The sequence below is a fragment of the Sphaeramia orbicularis genome, chromosome 15 (genome assembly GCF_902148855.1).
Source record: "Sphaeramia orbicularis chromosome 15, fSphaOr1.1, whole genome shotgun sequence".
Lineage (NCBI taxonomy): Eukaryota > Metazoa > Chordata > Actinopteri > Kurtiformes > Apogonidae > Sphaeramia > Sphaeramia orbicularis.
The window spans coordinates 47506831-47523266 of record NC_043971.1 but is presented as its reverse complement, the minus strand read 5'-3'; the positions used below and the strand labels follow the sequence as shown (position 1 = coordinate 47523266).

The window sequence follows — 16436 nt, the reverse complement described above, 5'->3', positions numbered from 1 at the left end:
AATTACTTGTTTTACTTAAACCAGAAAGACATCAATCAAATAAAATAATGCTCAATTAATTTGACTGTTCATAATATAATAAAACTCATAATGTCCTGAAACTTTAAGTTCTAAAGCTCAGCAAGTCCTCCATACATATATGTTTAAAGTTAAACACTGATAACAACATAGAATTGAATGACTAGAGTATCTTATTTTCATTGTAATAAGTACAAACGAACATTAAAAAGTGCCATCCAATCTGTGCATCATAATAATAATATAATAATAATAATAATAATAATAATAATAAAAACATGCAACACAAATGTTTATGTCTTATTTTCAATGTCATGCACACAGGTGGGAGTGTTATGAAGGACTGTGTATGCATGTATCTCTGACCTGGTGTAAACAGGCCAAAGTATACCCCCCAGTCTGGGCAATCATTTTGATAGTTTAGCCAGGCCAGAGTATACTCCTCCAGGCCAGAATGTACTCCTCTTGAGGATATGACTGTATTTACAAAGTATATTTACTCACTTTTAATTACAGAGATGAAACATTTGGCGTGGGACATCAATTTATTTTCTTGGACTCATGTAACACTACACCACAACTACCACACCTACTGTTCTTCTTATGACAGTCTTTCAGAACACTCCCACCTGAGTGCATGATCTTGATAAGTGTGGCCTTAAAGCATTAGTAGCTCTTTAAGTTTGAACATTTGTATTTTAAGGAGGATTTACTAGTCTTAGAACTTGAAGTTTCAGGACGTTATGACGTTTATTATATCTTGAATGGTAAAATTAATTGAGCATTATGTCCAGATTACATTAGAATGTTTTGTTTTTTAATGTGCTTTTTTAATGAGTCAACACTACTTTGAAGTGTGATAGATCTCTTTGATCTTTGCAAGTCTAATATTTTAGTATTACTGATTGAAGTCTTTCTTGTTGAAGTAATAAAGTACGTTTTTAGAGTTTTAAGATTTAAGTCAGTTAGCTTTCTCACTTAATTTACCTGACCAAAAATGAAACCTCAGTAAAATGTTGAAAAATTAACTAATTCTTGTGTATATCACACAATACAACTGATATCATGGGGGTATAATCAGAATACAACACTGTATAATCTGGCCTACGATGCTTTAAACCACAGATATATTCTGGACAGGAGGTACACTTGGCCTGTTACAACCGGGATTAACAAAGTCAATAATATAATGTTGCAGAAGATGTTGGAAAAGGCCCAACTGAAAACAGAAACAGAACACATTATTACAATAAACGCCTCAGACCATCTAGTGGATGTTATAAAGTACATTTTCAATTATTCAAAAACTGCACAGAACCTCAGTTTTGACTGGACAAAGGCAAATGCAACAGCTAAGCATGACATTGTTGCTACTTCAAGAGTCTCTCAGAAATACTGAAAAGGGAAAAACTCTGCATTTTGATGGACAAGTGGAGATGTGATTTCTGTTACACCTTCCTTTCCATAAAAAAAGAAAAAAGAAAAAAAAAAGATTCATAGGTTGAGTTGTCCCTCACAACAATGTTTAATTTACAATGACATTTAATGATGACATTATTATTATTACATTATTACCTTTGTAAAAAAAAAAAAAAAAAGAAGAAGAAAAGAAAAAAGTATAATGTGTGTTTATGTGCATTCTGCAAAACTGTTCAAATTAAGATGTTTTATGTAGGAATTGTAAGATACTATGAAAGATTTGATTAGAACTGCAACCGATTAATTGATTAGGTGCTTGAAGCGAATGCAAAAATTCACGATTCGATTAATCGACTCGAAATGATTGAAGGGAAATATTCTATTGCAGTTTTCCTGAATTGAAGCTTCTTTGTGCGTCACAATAAGCGTCTGTGTGAAACACAACAGTGGAACCATTGTTTAACAGCAGAGAAATGAAGGAAACAAAGCTTTGATTCAGGAGAATTGTGGTTGAATGATTTTTTTTGGATCACTTTTGAGTCGATAATCATTTCAGCTCTAGATTCGATGAGCTTTTGTTTAGCTCATTGTATTAGCTAGTGCTATGAAATTAATGTAAAATGTTTATGGTGTGGTAAAAGTGTGGTAAAACATATTTCATATTTTGCCTAATAGATTACAATTTCAGAAGAAATGAGTGAAAAAAAACAACTTTTATTTATTGATTTATATATTTACATTCATTCATTTCCTGAACCCGTTTTATCCTCATTAGAGTTGTGGGGGTCACTGGAGCCTATCCCAGCTACTCATGGGTGAAGGCAGGATACAACCCTGGACATGTTGCCACTTCATCACAGGTCTGACATATAGAGACAATAATCACTCTCACATTCACACCTATAGGCAATTTAGATTAACCGATCAGTGCATGTCTTTGGATGGTGAAGGAAGCCGGGGTACCCGAAGAGAACCCAAAGCAGACACAGGCGATGAACATGCGAACTCCACAGAGAAAGGTCCCACCCCCATCGACTGGTGTTGGGATCGAACCCACACCCTTCTTGCTGCAAAGCACGAGCGCTATTCCACTGCACCACCTTGTCACCCTTATTATTTACATATATTCATTATTCTTCAATACTTTACCATTATTTTAACCTTACTACAGCTGTTTTGGTAACTTGCTTTGTGTTTGTTGCATTTATCTCTTAGAAACAGCAGCGTTACGAGTAATGAAGAGGGCACTTAACCTTGTGTTCATCATATTTCCTCTGCAGGAGTTGGTCTCGAACAGAAACACACTGCTTTAGAAGCTGCAGGTCAGCATTTGGAAAAATCCTGTCAGACAGCAGGCACAAGTCAGTCATTTTTTAACTGATGAAATGAGTAGCTTCTCAAGTTCTTAAGCTACAACAAAACAACAAATCAAAATCTTAAATCTAAGCCTTATCTAAAGTCAAGAGTAAGAAATCATGCACAGTTCCAATTTGGAAAATATACAACTCAGTTTAAGAATTTTTGATATACTAAAACATGAATAACCAAATGAAACATTTAAAAAAATCTCATAAATCCATAATTTATTTACAAAAGATCATAAAAAAATATTTAGGAAAAAAATAAGGTATCATTACATTTGATGGTAGCAACATGTATCCTAAAAGTTGGAATGAGGACGACTTAAAAAGGAAAAGCTGGATGAATATTTTGCAAATTGTTTGGGGTAATTGAGCAACATTAATGGCTGTTGTGGGACTGATTGTATGAAAGGGTTTGAAAAGCAGTTGGAGTACTTGGTGCTTGGTTTCCTGGATTTGTGGATCCATCTCCTTCTCTTTTCTTTGTCTTTCGGTGCCTGTAAACGATAGCTCCGGCTGTTTTTCAAACCCGGTCATACAATCAATGGCACAACAGCTCTTCCCATTTTCTATTAAATATTGTTATTAAGTTTAGACAGTATTGAAGCCAACGCTGCCACTCATCTCCGTCTTTCTGCCACTCAGTGGACGGATCTGCGGTGACTTCCACTAGCGGTGACGTCACGTGCATACCCTCTTCATGATACCTCGTATACCCATACACTCTACTACCAAACTGAATATGTTTCAAGAGGTTGTGCTTTTGTTTTTCTATTTGAAAGCTCAGTGCTCTGTACCTGTAACCAGGGGAAGATGTCCACCAGACTGTCCTTAGCCACAGTGTCCACAATGCCCTGACTGTAGTTCAGCATTGTTTCAAACTCTGGATCTCCTCTGCAATACGATGAGTTGAAGCAGAGAGAACAGATGACGTTGGTGACGGCTCGGGTCAACTCTGGTGACAGATCCAGGGCAAGACCGACCGCTGAGGCCTCTGACAGGATGGAGCACAGAGAATGGGCTTCTGCACAGACTGACCAGAGGACACAAAAACATATTCAGTTATCAGGAACACAGATTGCTTTATGGTAAACTGATGAGGAGACAGTCTAACCAAATACTATGGTCAAGTAAAAGTACTCTCACTTGTAGGGCTGAAACTAAAGACTATTTCTATAGTCGACTAGTCAGATTATGAACTGCAAAACCAAAAAAAAAAAAGGCTATTATGTTTTTTGCAGCAATAAAATAATTTCTTTCCCTTTAACAAGAACATTTGGTGCACAACAATTATGCAACATTCAAAAAATACTGCAGGAATAATAACATACTTTTTTTCCCTTAAAGGAGCCATATTTTGCTAAACCCACTTTTATTTGTCTCTGGTACATTTATTTGTGTATTTGGACCCCTGTAGTTCATAAAGTTTGAATTTGAACCCTCCAGGTGCTGCAAATCTATCTTTTTATTCATTTTGGCAAAAATCAAGTGGATTTCTACAACCTGTTTTAATTCCTGCTTAATTTATTACGTCTATACCTAGTTACGTCATGACATTTGCACATATAAGGTCAAGACTACCTATGAGCATTTCTCCAAGTACGCCATAATTGTTTGTCAGCAGCAGCAGTTGTAGTCCATACTGAAAGTATGTCCAAACTTTAATCTGATTACCTAAAATGTTCAGTTGTTGGTTGTATTAACAAACACAAGTGGCTGAACGGGACAGAAAGCACAGATAGCAACCTGGAGGGCGTGGGGTGTGAAGTGGCTCATTTGCATTTAAAGGGCCAGCGCTCAAAACAACCTTTTTCGTGTCATAACTCAGAAATAGGGTTGAAGATGGGCCTGTGGAGTTTAATTAATGAAGAAGTTAGACCCAAGCATAGCATTTACAGTTTATGTAGACCACAGGGAAATGTTTTAAAATGCATAATTCCATTTATAAAAGCAAAATATTATTCCTTTAAACAAAAATACATTTTTTGCAAAACAATTATAGTGTCTAACAAAGTTTGTTAAACAATCAAGTAAATACTCAAGAGTTGCAACCAGCAATAAAGTAAAACATTTTTCCTTAAAAGTGCATGTCACTAACGACCTGTTTGACAAATAAATTAGTCATCTACCAATTTTGCTGTCGACTATTTGTCAACTAGTTGACTTGTCATTGCAGCTCTAGCTACTTCACTAAAATAAGTATTCGAATAGACGTAAAAGTCTTCATCCAAATAATTACTTGAATTAGATTACAAAAGTATATTAAAAACACTTGATTAGGAAGTAACTGAATAAATAATAAGTGCAGACACAGTACTGTCTTTTCTCCCTCTACTTATTATTTCATATTCGTATGACATCATGTGGAATGGCATGAATCATTTCAGGATGACATGTTCTACGTCAGAAAAATTTAAAAAGCTGTTCATTTCATTTTCTTCTAAAGTCTGTGTTGTTTTTCGACAGGACTGGAGAATCAAACAACAGGTGCTGTGGATTCAACAACAATGGAGAAAAATTCCACTTCTTCTAATTCTCAGTTCCAAAATGAGAAAGTGTTAATAAAACAGGAAAGGCACACAGTAGCAAACATACCTCTGTCCAAAGGTACGCCTCTGTATGGGTTTATTGATATTAACGACATACATGTAAAGCTGAAGGGGCCAATCAGAGGAGGAAATATGGCATCAGATTTATATCATTAGTCGAGAAAACAGAACATGCTCACGCATAATTAATGTGCACAGAAACTGAGAGTTGTATGAGCTGCTGTGGGCAACACAGAAAACACCCGTAATCAATCCAAGTCTGCGCCCAGGAGTGGTTTGAAATGAAGGGGGCAGAATACTTGTTTCCTGTCAGAAAAAGTAAATTACAAGAGGCAAAACTTAATTATACAATTTTTACCCAGTGACCCAAAAAAAAAAATATGGCCATACTCCATGCCTACCACTTTCTGCTCTGGTCCAGTGGAGTTTGTGCCAAAAATTTTCATCACTGAGCGTCAGAGGGCCCAGGTTCAGCTCTTTATTTCCAGTTTGGGATTTAACTGCACTGGAAAAATGGAAATGTACCACTTCATGTTCAGCCATAGTGCAACTACCTGACTGATGGGAGATGAAAGCACAGCACCACTGACTAACAGCTCCTGTAGTTTACTTAGATTGCCCATATTGACCTCAAAGAACATATATGGGTGCAACCAAGATCCCTCGGTGTTATGATGATACCCATTAAAGGGATGAGTCCATAATGTGATGCAGACAACAAACACATAGAGCAGTGTTTCCCAACCTTTTTTGGCTCATGACCCCATTTTAACATCACAAATATCTGGTGATCCCAGACATTCAAAACAAGGACTTTTTTCTGGCCAAAATTAATTTGTTTTTGATCATGTAATAGTTTGTTATACTATGTTGCAAATAAACATTAATATGAGGTGACATTTAGTCTATATAATGTATATTATTATGGATGGAGGCAGAAAAGCCAGGTTGAGATTACTGCACAGAGTGAGAATTTTATTTTCCTTGGTCAGGATATGTACAGTCAGTCCAGCTTGTATTTACAAGGCTGACAATTAACACTGAACAAACAATAACTCAAACTATGAATTATGAAAGAGCTGCAGCATCTTAAATCGACCACAATGAACATTTGAAAGACAAACAGTACCACAGTGCTTCAGCTTCAGAGTTTGTCATGTCTTTGCTGGATTGGGATCACTGTCAACACACCATATATATATGTCACAGTAGAGACTGAAATCCAGTAGGATTCCTAATCCTACTAGGACAGATAGGAATTTTAGTTTGTCCTAGGACAAACTGAAATCCTACAAGAAATTAGGATTTGTAATCCTACTAGGACAGATAGGAATTTTAGTTTGTCCGAGGACAAACTACAATTCCTATCTGTCCTAGTAGGATTAGGAATCCTACTGGATTTCAATCTCTACTCTGACACGTATATACGTTTTAAGTACATCGGTGTTGGGTCCAACTCTGCAGTGGAGATATGGCAGTGGAGCGAGACGAGTGAGAGGATGTTTTTGTAACCCCCCTTCTCTGGTGGAAACACGCCTAATGACTCCAAGTATTGGTAGGAGGGGATAAAAACAATCACTAGTTGCCATGACAACTTTATAGCCCAAAGACTCTCTCTCATACTCTGAATCAGTTCTTCACTCATTTTGATCAGTAAAACAAACATCTATCTTGCACCAATACAGAGGGACCACCTGGAAAAGCTCTAATGCCACATTTCCACTACATGGTACCGGCTTGACTCAACCGGACTTGACTCGACTCAGCACAGCCTTTTTGCATTTCCATTATGTGAAAGAACCTGAAATCTGGTACCCAGTACTAGTGTTTTTGGTATTTGCTCCACCGAGGTTCCAAAATGGGGGAAGAGCAGGGCTAGACTGAGACTCATTTTCATCCCTGGAGTTTCATACCTCAGACCGGCCCACTTCAGATCACGACCAATTATTATTAAAATCATGGAATTATAACCTTACGTGTTAGGCCTACACACTGTTCTGCAAAGCCTTGTAATTCAGTGTATTTTCTAAAATATTTCCAATTCAGCGCAAGTAAAGGTTGCTTCACAATGTGGATTTATTTCAACAGTGAATGCACATCGACATCTCCAACATTATTATTCCTCACAACACAACAACAGAATCTATATTTTTATTCTTATAAGTGTTAACATTTTTCAAACCTTTAAAATGTTTGAAATGAAATAAAAGAATATATAAAAATATTAAATAAAAAAATAATTTTAAAAAAATAAAGCTTGCTGCACTTTATAATAACTATCATTTTTGTATCCTCTGCAACAAAAGATTTCCATCACAACTTACTTGCGGTTTGTTCCATCTTTGCTATTGAAAACTTTTGGTATAGTGATATTAGGGGTTTGATGAGGATGATAAGAAAAGCATGTATGTATATCCTGTGACTGAGGGCGAGCAAAGCAATCAAAGCTAACAACAGACTCATCTTCATCTGTCTCATTTCTGACTAGTGGTTCAGGGTTGTGCTGCTGAGCTGCTCCTCTGTCATCAGTAGACTCTGCTCTCCCTTTCACACTTTCTCCAGTTTCCCTAGACTCACCTGCACCTGTATCACAATAAAAAATAATATCTACAGACATTTTGACTTACTTAACCAATTAAGATATTTACATTGGCAAAATATGCTAGCTTATTTTATATTACTTTATGCTATTGCCTTTCAATTGTGGGCTTTGTGTATTTACTGTCTCACTTTTAATGATCAAAAATAAAACAGGTCAGGACTATTGTTTGTATAGAAAGTGGTTTTACTGGAACTAATACTTGCTTGTTCACACAATCTGTTCCAACAGCTCACCTTTTCCCTCCATACTGACAGGAGCAAACCCCTCATGACTACTGGCTCCTGGCTCTGCTTCTGACACTAAATCACATTTTAAAAATGGTCGTAATTCTCAGCACAAATCTTCTATTTTGCAAAGCCTTGGTGTCAGTTTCGTTAATGTAGTTCTGAATCATCTAGCATCTCAGAGCACCTTTCATATTGAACAGGCCTACACCATACTCTTCATTGTAGCCTATTTATTCTAATAATCTTCACTTAATGAGCAGTCCTACCTGCCCACTCTGGACTTGTGGGCTCATGGCTAGTGTCTGGTGCTGTTTCTGCTTTCTGACTCTGAGGAGCTACAAGACAAAGTTTCCCAGTTATGTGGCATCGCATCCAGTGACGTGCAGTCAGAGGAGGAAGGGGAGGCAGAGCCTCCCTTGTCAATCTTGAAAAGAAAAAAAAACTTGACTATAAAATATAATAAATGTTGATAGTTGTCAGCTGGTATGTCCTATAAACTCATTTTCTGTTCAAATCCAATATTGTTATTATTATTATTATTATTTTGTCAATTAGAATAGCAGAATTTTCACATGCTCCATTCAAATACAGGGAGGAGATGTGTTGTGAGGCAGCGCTGTGCTGTGCCTCCCGGAGAACTGTCTACTCCCCTCATGAACTCTGCTGGTGCCCGATGAAAATATTGTGTCGCTGTCCCTCTGTATATCGCAGTTAAAATCCACTGCACGTCACTGGTCGCATCATACTATTATTTAAATTGCATAACATTATGTTACACAATGCCCCACAATTCATTGACTCGATAATTAACTGGCTTGAAAGGTGGTTTACCCATTTCATCATCCTCATTAGTTGTTTCCAACTGGGAGGTTGTTTTCGTGAAAAAGTTGCCAATTTTGGTACATTTGGCTGCGTTTCCTTCCAGAGCATTCCTCTTGTTAATTCTTGCCTTCTCTGCGCCACCCTTGCTCTTTGTATTATCCATGTTTCAAACAGCAAACACAGCTGACCATCCACATAGCCTACAGAGCACAGATCGTATATGCTACACAGCTACAGTATAGAGCTAACTACGTGATCAACCCAGTGCTATGACTGACCCCCCCCCCAAAAAAAAACCCAAAACAAAACATTCATTTATTTTTATTTTTAATTTTTAAAAAAAATTTTTAAGTGAACTCCGGCCCTCGCGGCCTAAATATTATACCAGCCCACCGGGAATTGTCCCGGTCCTCCCGATTAGCCAGTCCGGGCCTGGGGAAGAGATACTAAAGTGACATGTAATCACTGCAGACCACTGATTGGTCAGAGAGTTGTCTCTCTGTCATTGCGTCATCAGTGTGCCACCCGCCATTTAAAAAAAACAGATTCAGAAGTTGACAGTAAATGTTCTGGTAGGTTAGTCCACATGATGGTGGCTACACTGTGGTCGGTCGAAGAGGTTCAGACATTTCTGTCCTTTTATCAGCAACTCTCTGAGCAGACATCACGGAAGTTATGTGCTGCATTGCTGTGATGTCCAGGTACTCTAAACTTGGTAGTATCTTGTAATGGAAACAGTCTCCAAGAATAGTATCTGGAACCTGAATCAAATCAAGTCAGTTCCATGCAGTGGAAACATGACACAACTTCAGCAGATCCATCCCGTGCAGAGTGAATATTCAGAGAATGGCAGGGCTGGATGGGGTCTCTGTAGACCAGCTAACGGGGGATTTACTACCATTTTCAACCTCTTGTTAGAACAGCTTGTTATTCTTTCATGCATCCATCCAACCACCATTGTCCCTGCACCAAGATGACTACAGTGAACTGTCTGTATGATTACTGTTCCGTCGCTTTAACCCTATTGTCACAAACTGCTTCGAGAGATTAGTTCTGTCTCACATTAAAGTTGTCACTCCTGTTGATCTTGACTGGTACCAGGTTGCAAGCTGATCAGACAAATCAACAGATGATGCTGCCATAACAGTCCTATATTCAGCCTTTACACACCTGAGTCATGACAACACCTATGTAGTGCTGAGACAGTTAAACTAATCAACTCAAACTCTGTTCTCAATCCTTTCCTCTCCTCTTTCCTCACACATGACTATTTCTCTTAAACCATTGTAAAATGTAAAATTTACGACACCATTTTAGGGCTGATCACTGACAACAACATGACAGGTTTAATGAAATGTTTAATAAAGGATAACTACATTTCTTGTGTAGTTGTACTCACTGATCTTCTCAATGGAGGCAGAGCCTTCTCCAAACATGCACAGAGCTCCATGGACTATTTTCCTGTGGAACCTCCATGTAGGACTGTAGTCTCCAAAGGCAATGTCCTTCCCATCTCTAGTCAAAGTGTCAGTGGTCACCTTCATTCAGTCAAAGGACAAATACAACTGTAAGTAACATATCACAAATTCTTGCTCATAAAATGCAAAACACATTTTTAATATTTTTTTTTAAATTAAAATACATGTTTTACACAGTTAAACACTGAAAATGGAATAGTCTGAAGTATAGCTCTGAATCATGTTCAGCCTCTACCTCAACAACTCTAGCAAAATACAATATATACAAATATATTTGAAAAATGAATTATTTGTGTATTTATTTCGCATAATGGTGAATAGTATTGAAAAAGTGATAAAGCAGATTTTCCGTTTCAGGAGACGGAGATGGTTTTATCGATGCCAAAAAGTAATTTTCAGTGTCCTGACTAGGTATGTATCAAATATGAACCGTTTGGGGAATACATACACTATCAAAGTTGATTCTGTAATGGAAACGGATTGGTGTAAATTTGCACCAGTTGACCTCAAGGAGATAAATTACTGCAATAAGTGGAAGGGTCTTATCTCTTTTTTTGTGGGACAGTGTACATTATTATACATTTTGATTAATCATATTGTTTCATCTTGAGACTGAAGGGTGTAATAATCTGTTATGAAATCACATTAAAATCACATTATTAATGTTTCAATATTTTTGTTCACAGATTTTCTTCTGTGAACAACAAAACATTTGAACAAATCCATCAAGACTGATGGTCTGATTTCTGCTAAATAAGGCTTTATATTAAATGCAAATTTAACCTGCAAAGGCCCAAACATCCACAGTCGAACTAAATTATCTATTGATCTAAAATATTTACAAACTTCTGATCCACTAATCCTATCAATGCATGTAAATAATAGGTGTAAAATGCAGTTTGTCATCCTTTCATGGTCATCAGATATGACCCATTTAGATGTTCAGAGGCTCCATAGTGAATGTGGAAACACTGTCATCCTCTACAATATTTATTCACCAGTAAATCCCACAGAGTTTGATAAATGACAGTGGATGGACACACTTGTTTTATGTTCACTTAATGATATATTTTATGGTCACCTAAGAAAGGTTAAATACAGAGAATAGTTCATTTGAAAATCAACACAAAAATACCCCTGGGTCTTTACGGGTTAAAGGTATACCATATGATGTGGCATTTTTACACTTTTCTTTTGTCATCTTAAAATGCTCCTAATAAGTGTGTGTCAAACTAAAATGTAAAAGAAATCCACCAGGTACTGAAACTCAAAAATGTTTAATTCGCATATATTTCTAATAAAAATCTGACCAATCATTTTAGTCGGTCCGAATGAAATAATTGGCCGAACCTGACTGAGCCTCCAGTCAATCATCCATTACGGTCATCCAGCATGCGATCCACTATCGCCACCACACATCCGATATGTGTCCCTCTGAATTTGACGCTTCACTCGCGTTGTGTCGCTGACCACAGTCTACTGTCTAGGACAGGGGTCACCAACCCTGGTCCTCAAGGGCTACTATCCTGCATGTTTTAGATGTGTCTCTCTTCCAGCACACCTGACGGTCGTTATCAGACTTCTGCAGAGCTTGATGATAGGCTTATCATTTGAATCAGGTGTGCTGGAAGAGGGACACATCTAAAACATGCAGGATAGTAGCCCTCGAGGACCAGGATTGGTGACCCCTGGTCTAGGATGTGTTTAGATAGAACTCAAATACACATGTGGAAGAGAAAAAACGGATTTATGAACAGAAACGACAACTGAGGGGAACAAACGAGAGTCTGATGAATGAAGGATGGGGATAAAAGTCCAGAAGTCAGCTGTGCTGGACTAAACAGGTCTGCATAAAGCTCAGCTTTTCTGACGGTGGGACTCATACAGGTACATGTACATGGTGTCACACAATGTAAGATGATGTAGGATGATAATTGTATGGACTATGAAACCTCAAATGTCCATGGAAAATTCGCGGAGGCAACGCGTTCACAGTGCGCGCGCCCATCCCTTGGGCACTGCAGTGAAGACACTGACCCAGTACTGCACAGACCAGGTCTACTGATGGAACAGGAGCCGCGGGCCCGCAGCAGGTGGATGGTGCATCTGATCACTGAGGGAGGGGTCCGCGGACACGCCAAAATGGACCGGACCGCCGCCTCTGCTTCCTCCTCCGTTTCCATCGCGCATCAGATGAGAGGAGGAGAGAGGAGGAGGAGCCTCAGAGCTCAGGCAGAGGGAAGGGGGCGGGGCTTTGGAGGGAGGCGGGTTGTTCATGTTCAAACTTTTATTAAGTGCTGTGAGAAATGCCACATCGGTAGGTATAGCTTTAATTTCAAAACCATCAAGTCCACTCTTAGACATCAGCTCCAGAGGCAATAATGTGTTGTCCAATGAAAGTATTAATAGACAACAATAAATATGTTCCGGAGTCAGGAACACAGTCAATTTCCACAATAGTCCCCAATGGAAAGAAAAAAAAACACAAGACACTCATTTAGATTTGAATAATGAGTCTTTAACTGTTCTTTGATGCATGTTGCCCTTGGCTGTGTATAGTCAGTGTGTGGCTGTGAAATCATGGTGTTTGGTTTATATCAGACCATAGAATGTAAACAGCGTATATTTCACCACAGCTGAAAAGTTGCTGTGAGGAGAGAGAGAGAGAGGGTATGAATGAATCACAGAGATAAAACTTTCCGAAACCCAAATACACAACTCTAGCACCAGTGTTTCCAACTCCTCAGTAGTGGAAGTATCTATTCTCTGTCCTAAAATTCACTAGAAGTTGCTAAATGACATCATCCCCTAATTTGCACAATTGTAAATGTCCATGTAATTGTAATGAACAATGTAGGAGAGAGGAATAACATTATGTTAGAGACTAAAAGTGAATATAAAAACACCCTAAATATGCTAAGAATTACAAATGAACTATACTCTGTCAGTTCTTGTTTATTTATTTATTTATTTATTTATTTATTTTATTGTCCCAATTTCAACCCTCCACTTTTATCCGGACTTGGACTAAAGTGACCCAAAAGAGTCACTCTGGAGGAGTTGCTTAGGTTAGTTATTTGTTTGTTTGTTTAATTTTAATTTTCTTCAGTTTGGTTTAGTTTTTAACCTTACAGTCCACTTGGGAGCTCTGTCTTCATTTCATGATTTAAATGGACCAAAAAGAGACAATTGTAAAAACTGTCAATGTCAGTGGGAGTGATTTATATTCAGTTCAGTGAATTGTTTTACACAAAGAATGATACATAATTAACTATGAATTATATATAACACCACCCATTATCTGCCACAGAACAGAATAGGACATAACATAAGTTATGTTAACTTGCACATTCTGTTTGTCTTAAAGCCAGCAGTTACAGTTAAGGAACAGCTAGTATGAATAGATCAACTCACAGTTCTGGGTCTTCCAGCAAATGTCTTTCCCTTCTTCAGCAGGACTTCTTTGGCATGAATGTGCTGGTTGACGATGATGACGCTGTGGGAGCCCATCATCAGAGAGTATGTCTGGCCATATTTCCTTTGCAGTTCCTTAAAAAGTACATGAGGAGGGTCAGAGCTATGCAGGCTGAGTAAACTTCCAATGAGGGGAAGAGCTGGGAGACAAGGAGGCTCCTGGGGGCCACGAGGGGCCATCTTGAGTAAGGCTGACAAAGCTAAACCCACAAGCACAAACATACAAAGACACAAAACCCAAGGCATGGTTGCAGTAGTTGGTTCTTGACAGAGAGCTTCAGACTGAAGGAAGGCCCTCAGCTGCAGCAGCACCACATTTTATCCACCTCCTTCAATGCCAAAGCCTTGACACTGAATATTTTAGCCTGTGCTAATTCAAATAAGATAAGCTTGAACTTGATTCATTATTGAATCCTAGCATAAAATGATTATGATTTACTAGTCCATAATTATGGATGTGGGCAGCATATAAATGTAATACTTAATTCATGTTTGACCAGTGGTAAAATAAAACTCATCATGGCAATCAGTTTAGTGGAAGTTAACATCAAGAATATTTTCAGTAAAATGTGTTAGTTCTACACTATTAGATATTGTTGTTGCAGGTACAATTATAGGATAAAAACTTTGCTATTATTCCAAACAGCTGGAGTAAAGCTTGTCAAACCATACAATATTTAAGACATATTTAGAGGTAAATATAAAATAAAGATATGAATCAAAAAGGAAAAGATCTGGACTTAAATGCCATTTTCCACCTTCATTATACTGAACTCTATCTATCTATCTATCTATCTATCTATCTATCTATCTATCTATCTATCTATCTATCTATCTATCTATCTATCTATCTATCTATCTATCTATCTATCTGTCCGTCCGTCCGTCCGTCCGTCCATCCGTGTAATAAAAAAAAATTAAAAAATAAATAAAGGAATAAAATAAAGGAATAGCTATTCTAGTGACTGGTCAGAGAATGGAAAAGAGAGACAACAGGATTTGTGTGGACAAGTAGAAACAAACCAGTAGAGGGCGGTAGTAAGACATGGGTTTAGTCGCCATAAAAAGAAGAAGAACGAGAAGGTGAAAAATCAAAGGAAGAAGGAGGAGGAGGAAGTAACTTGTCTGTTTGTTATCCGTATGGTCTTGCTCATATCCGGTCCAAACAGAACATGTCTTCATCGGAGAGTCATCCGCGGTTCGGCCAGTCCGTCAAGGGTTTATTATCCGACAAAGTGGGTTCGTGTAGTGGGGACGTGATCGCTCTGACCCGCCAGGTTCTCAAAGGCTCCCGCAGTCAGGAGGTAAAACTGATCTTATATATGAAACTGCACTGTTAGATGGAAACTGATAATACTGTCAGATTTATTTATGCGTGTATGGGCTAGAGCCAGACAGAAACAACATAGAAATAAGCATGATATATTAAGTAACAGACATGAAATGAATGCAATGTGTTTAGTGTCGTATATGGATAAGAACTGCAGCAGAACCAGGACGAGCTGAAACAACAACCACAAAAAGTATAAAAGTAAAAGGATATATATTTTTTTTTAAAAAAAATCGATATAGAAATAACAATAACAATAGCAGCATCAAAATATAAAAACATCTAGAGATATAAGCAAGTCAAATGACAGGTACAAACAATATGTGCACTGAAGATGGAACTAACATACAACTGAAAAAAATAAAGACAAATATTTCAAATGTTTGTGTGAAAGTTAAAAGTTCAAAAGAGTAAGTGATAGTTCCGATGTAGAAAAGTGAGCATATAGACATTTTCTGCCTTTATGTCCTCATCTCCTCTGAGCTATGCTCCATCTTGTTTGTGTTGATCCTAGCGTCACGTGCGACACAATAAGCGACCGTGTGAAACACAACAGCGGAACCATTGTTTAGCAGCAGTGAAATTAAGGAAATGAAGTTTTGATACTGGAAAACTGTAGCTGAAGAATTTTTTGAACGATTCAAGTCGATTAATTGTTTCAGCTCTAGCCATTGGTCAAATGTTTCTACAACTTAGGCACAGCATAGTGAAATTGCCCAATTGATAAGAGCATGTTTTCCAGTGAATGTGAAAGGAAAATTGCTGCCATGTGAAAATGACCTATTGTCTAATTTAGCTTCTCAGTCAAGCAGCAAGAAACATGGTGATTCAAGAGGATGCCATCCTGCACTCTGAAGATGTAAGTGCATAGTAAATACAGCCACAAGCTGTGAAGACTGGGGTTTGAGAAAACTCTATCATACATACACATTTTGGAGGTATTTTAATATAAACACACTGTGCATGTTAAAATGATGCCAGGTACAGTCAGGTTCAAAAGTGATACAGATGATGTCATTTTGCTTCTGTACCATGGAGGATCTGAAACAAACACTAAATAGTTGTGATTGAAGTGTAAACTTTCAGCTTTGATTGATTGATTGTTTGATGTATTTATTTCGAATATGAATGTCAAAACAGAAGAAAATAGATAAAC

The 16436-nt window shown here is 37.7% G+C and overlaps 2 protein-coding genes across 2 annotated transcripts in view; one reads left to right on the top strand and one right to left on the bottom strand.

Moving 5' to 3' along the window:
- cyp17a1 (cytochrome P450, family 17, subfamily A, polypeptide 1) overlaps nucleotides 1-16436 on the bottom strand; it is a 52118-nt gene that overhangs the window by 34048 nt on the left and 1634 nt on the right. The window contains exons 2-5 of the mRNA XM_030156624.1: nucleotides 13891-14025; nucleotides 10398-10536; nucleotides 3597-3831; nucleotides 2691-2778 (exon numbers count right to left, since the gene is read on the bottom strand). Of these exons, the coding sequence (XP_030012484.1) occupies nucleotides 2691-2778; nucleotides 3597-3831; nucleotides 10398-10536; nucleotides 13891-14025 (597 nt within the window). The remainder of the gene's footprint in view (nucleotides 1-2690; nucleotides 2779-3596; nucleotides 3832-10397; nucleotides 10537-13890; nucleotides 14026-16436) is intronic.
- Nucleotides 15035-16436, top strand: part of borcs7 (BLOC-1 related complex subunit 7) — a 7439-nt gene continuing 6037 nt past the window's right edge. The window contains exons 1-2 of the mRNA XM_030156625.1: nucleotides 15035-15254; nucleotides 16077-16139. Of these exons, the coding sequence (XP_030012485.1) occupies nucleotides 15123-15254; nucleotides 16077-16139 (195 nt within the window). The 5' untranslated portion in view covers nucleotides 15035-15122. The remainder of the gene's footprint in view (nucleotides 15255-16076; nucleotides 16140-16436) is intronic.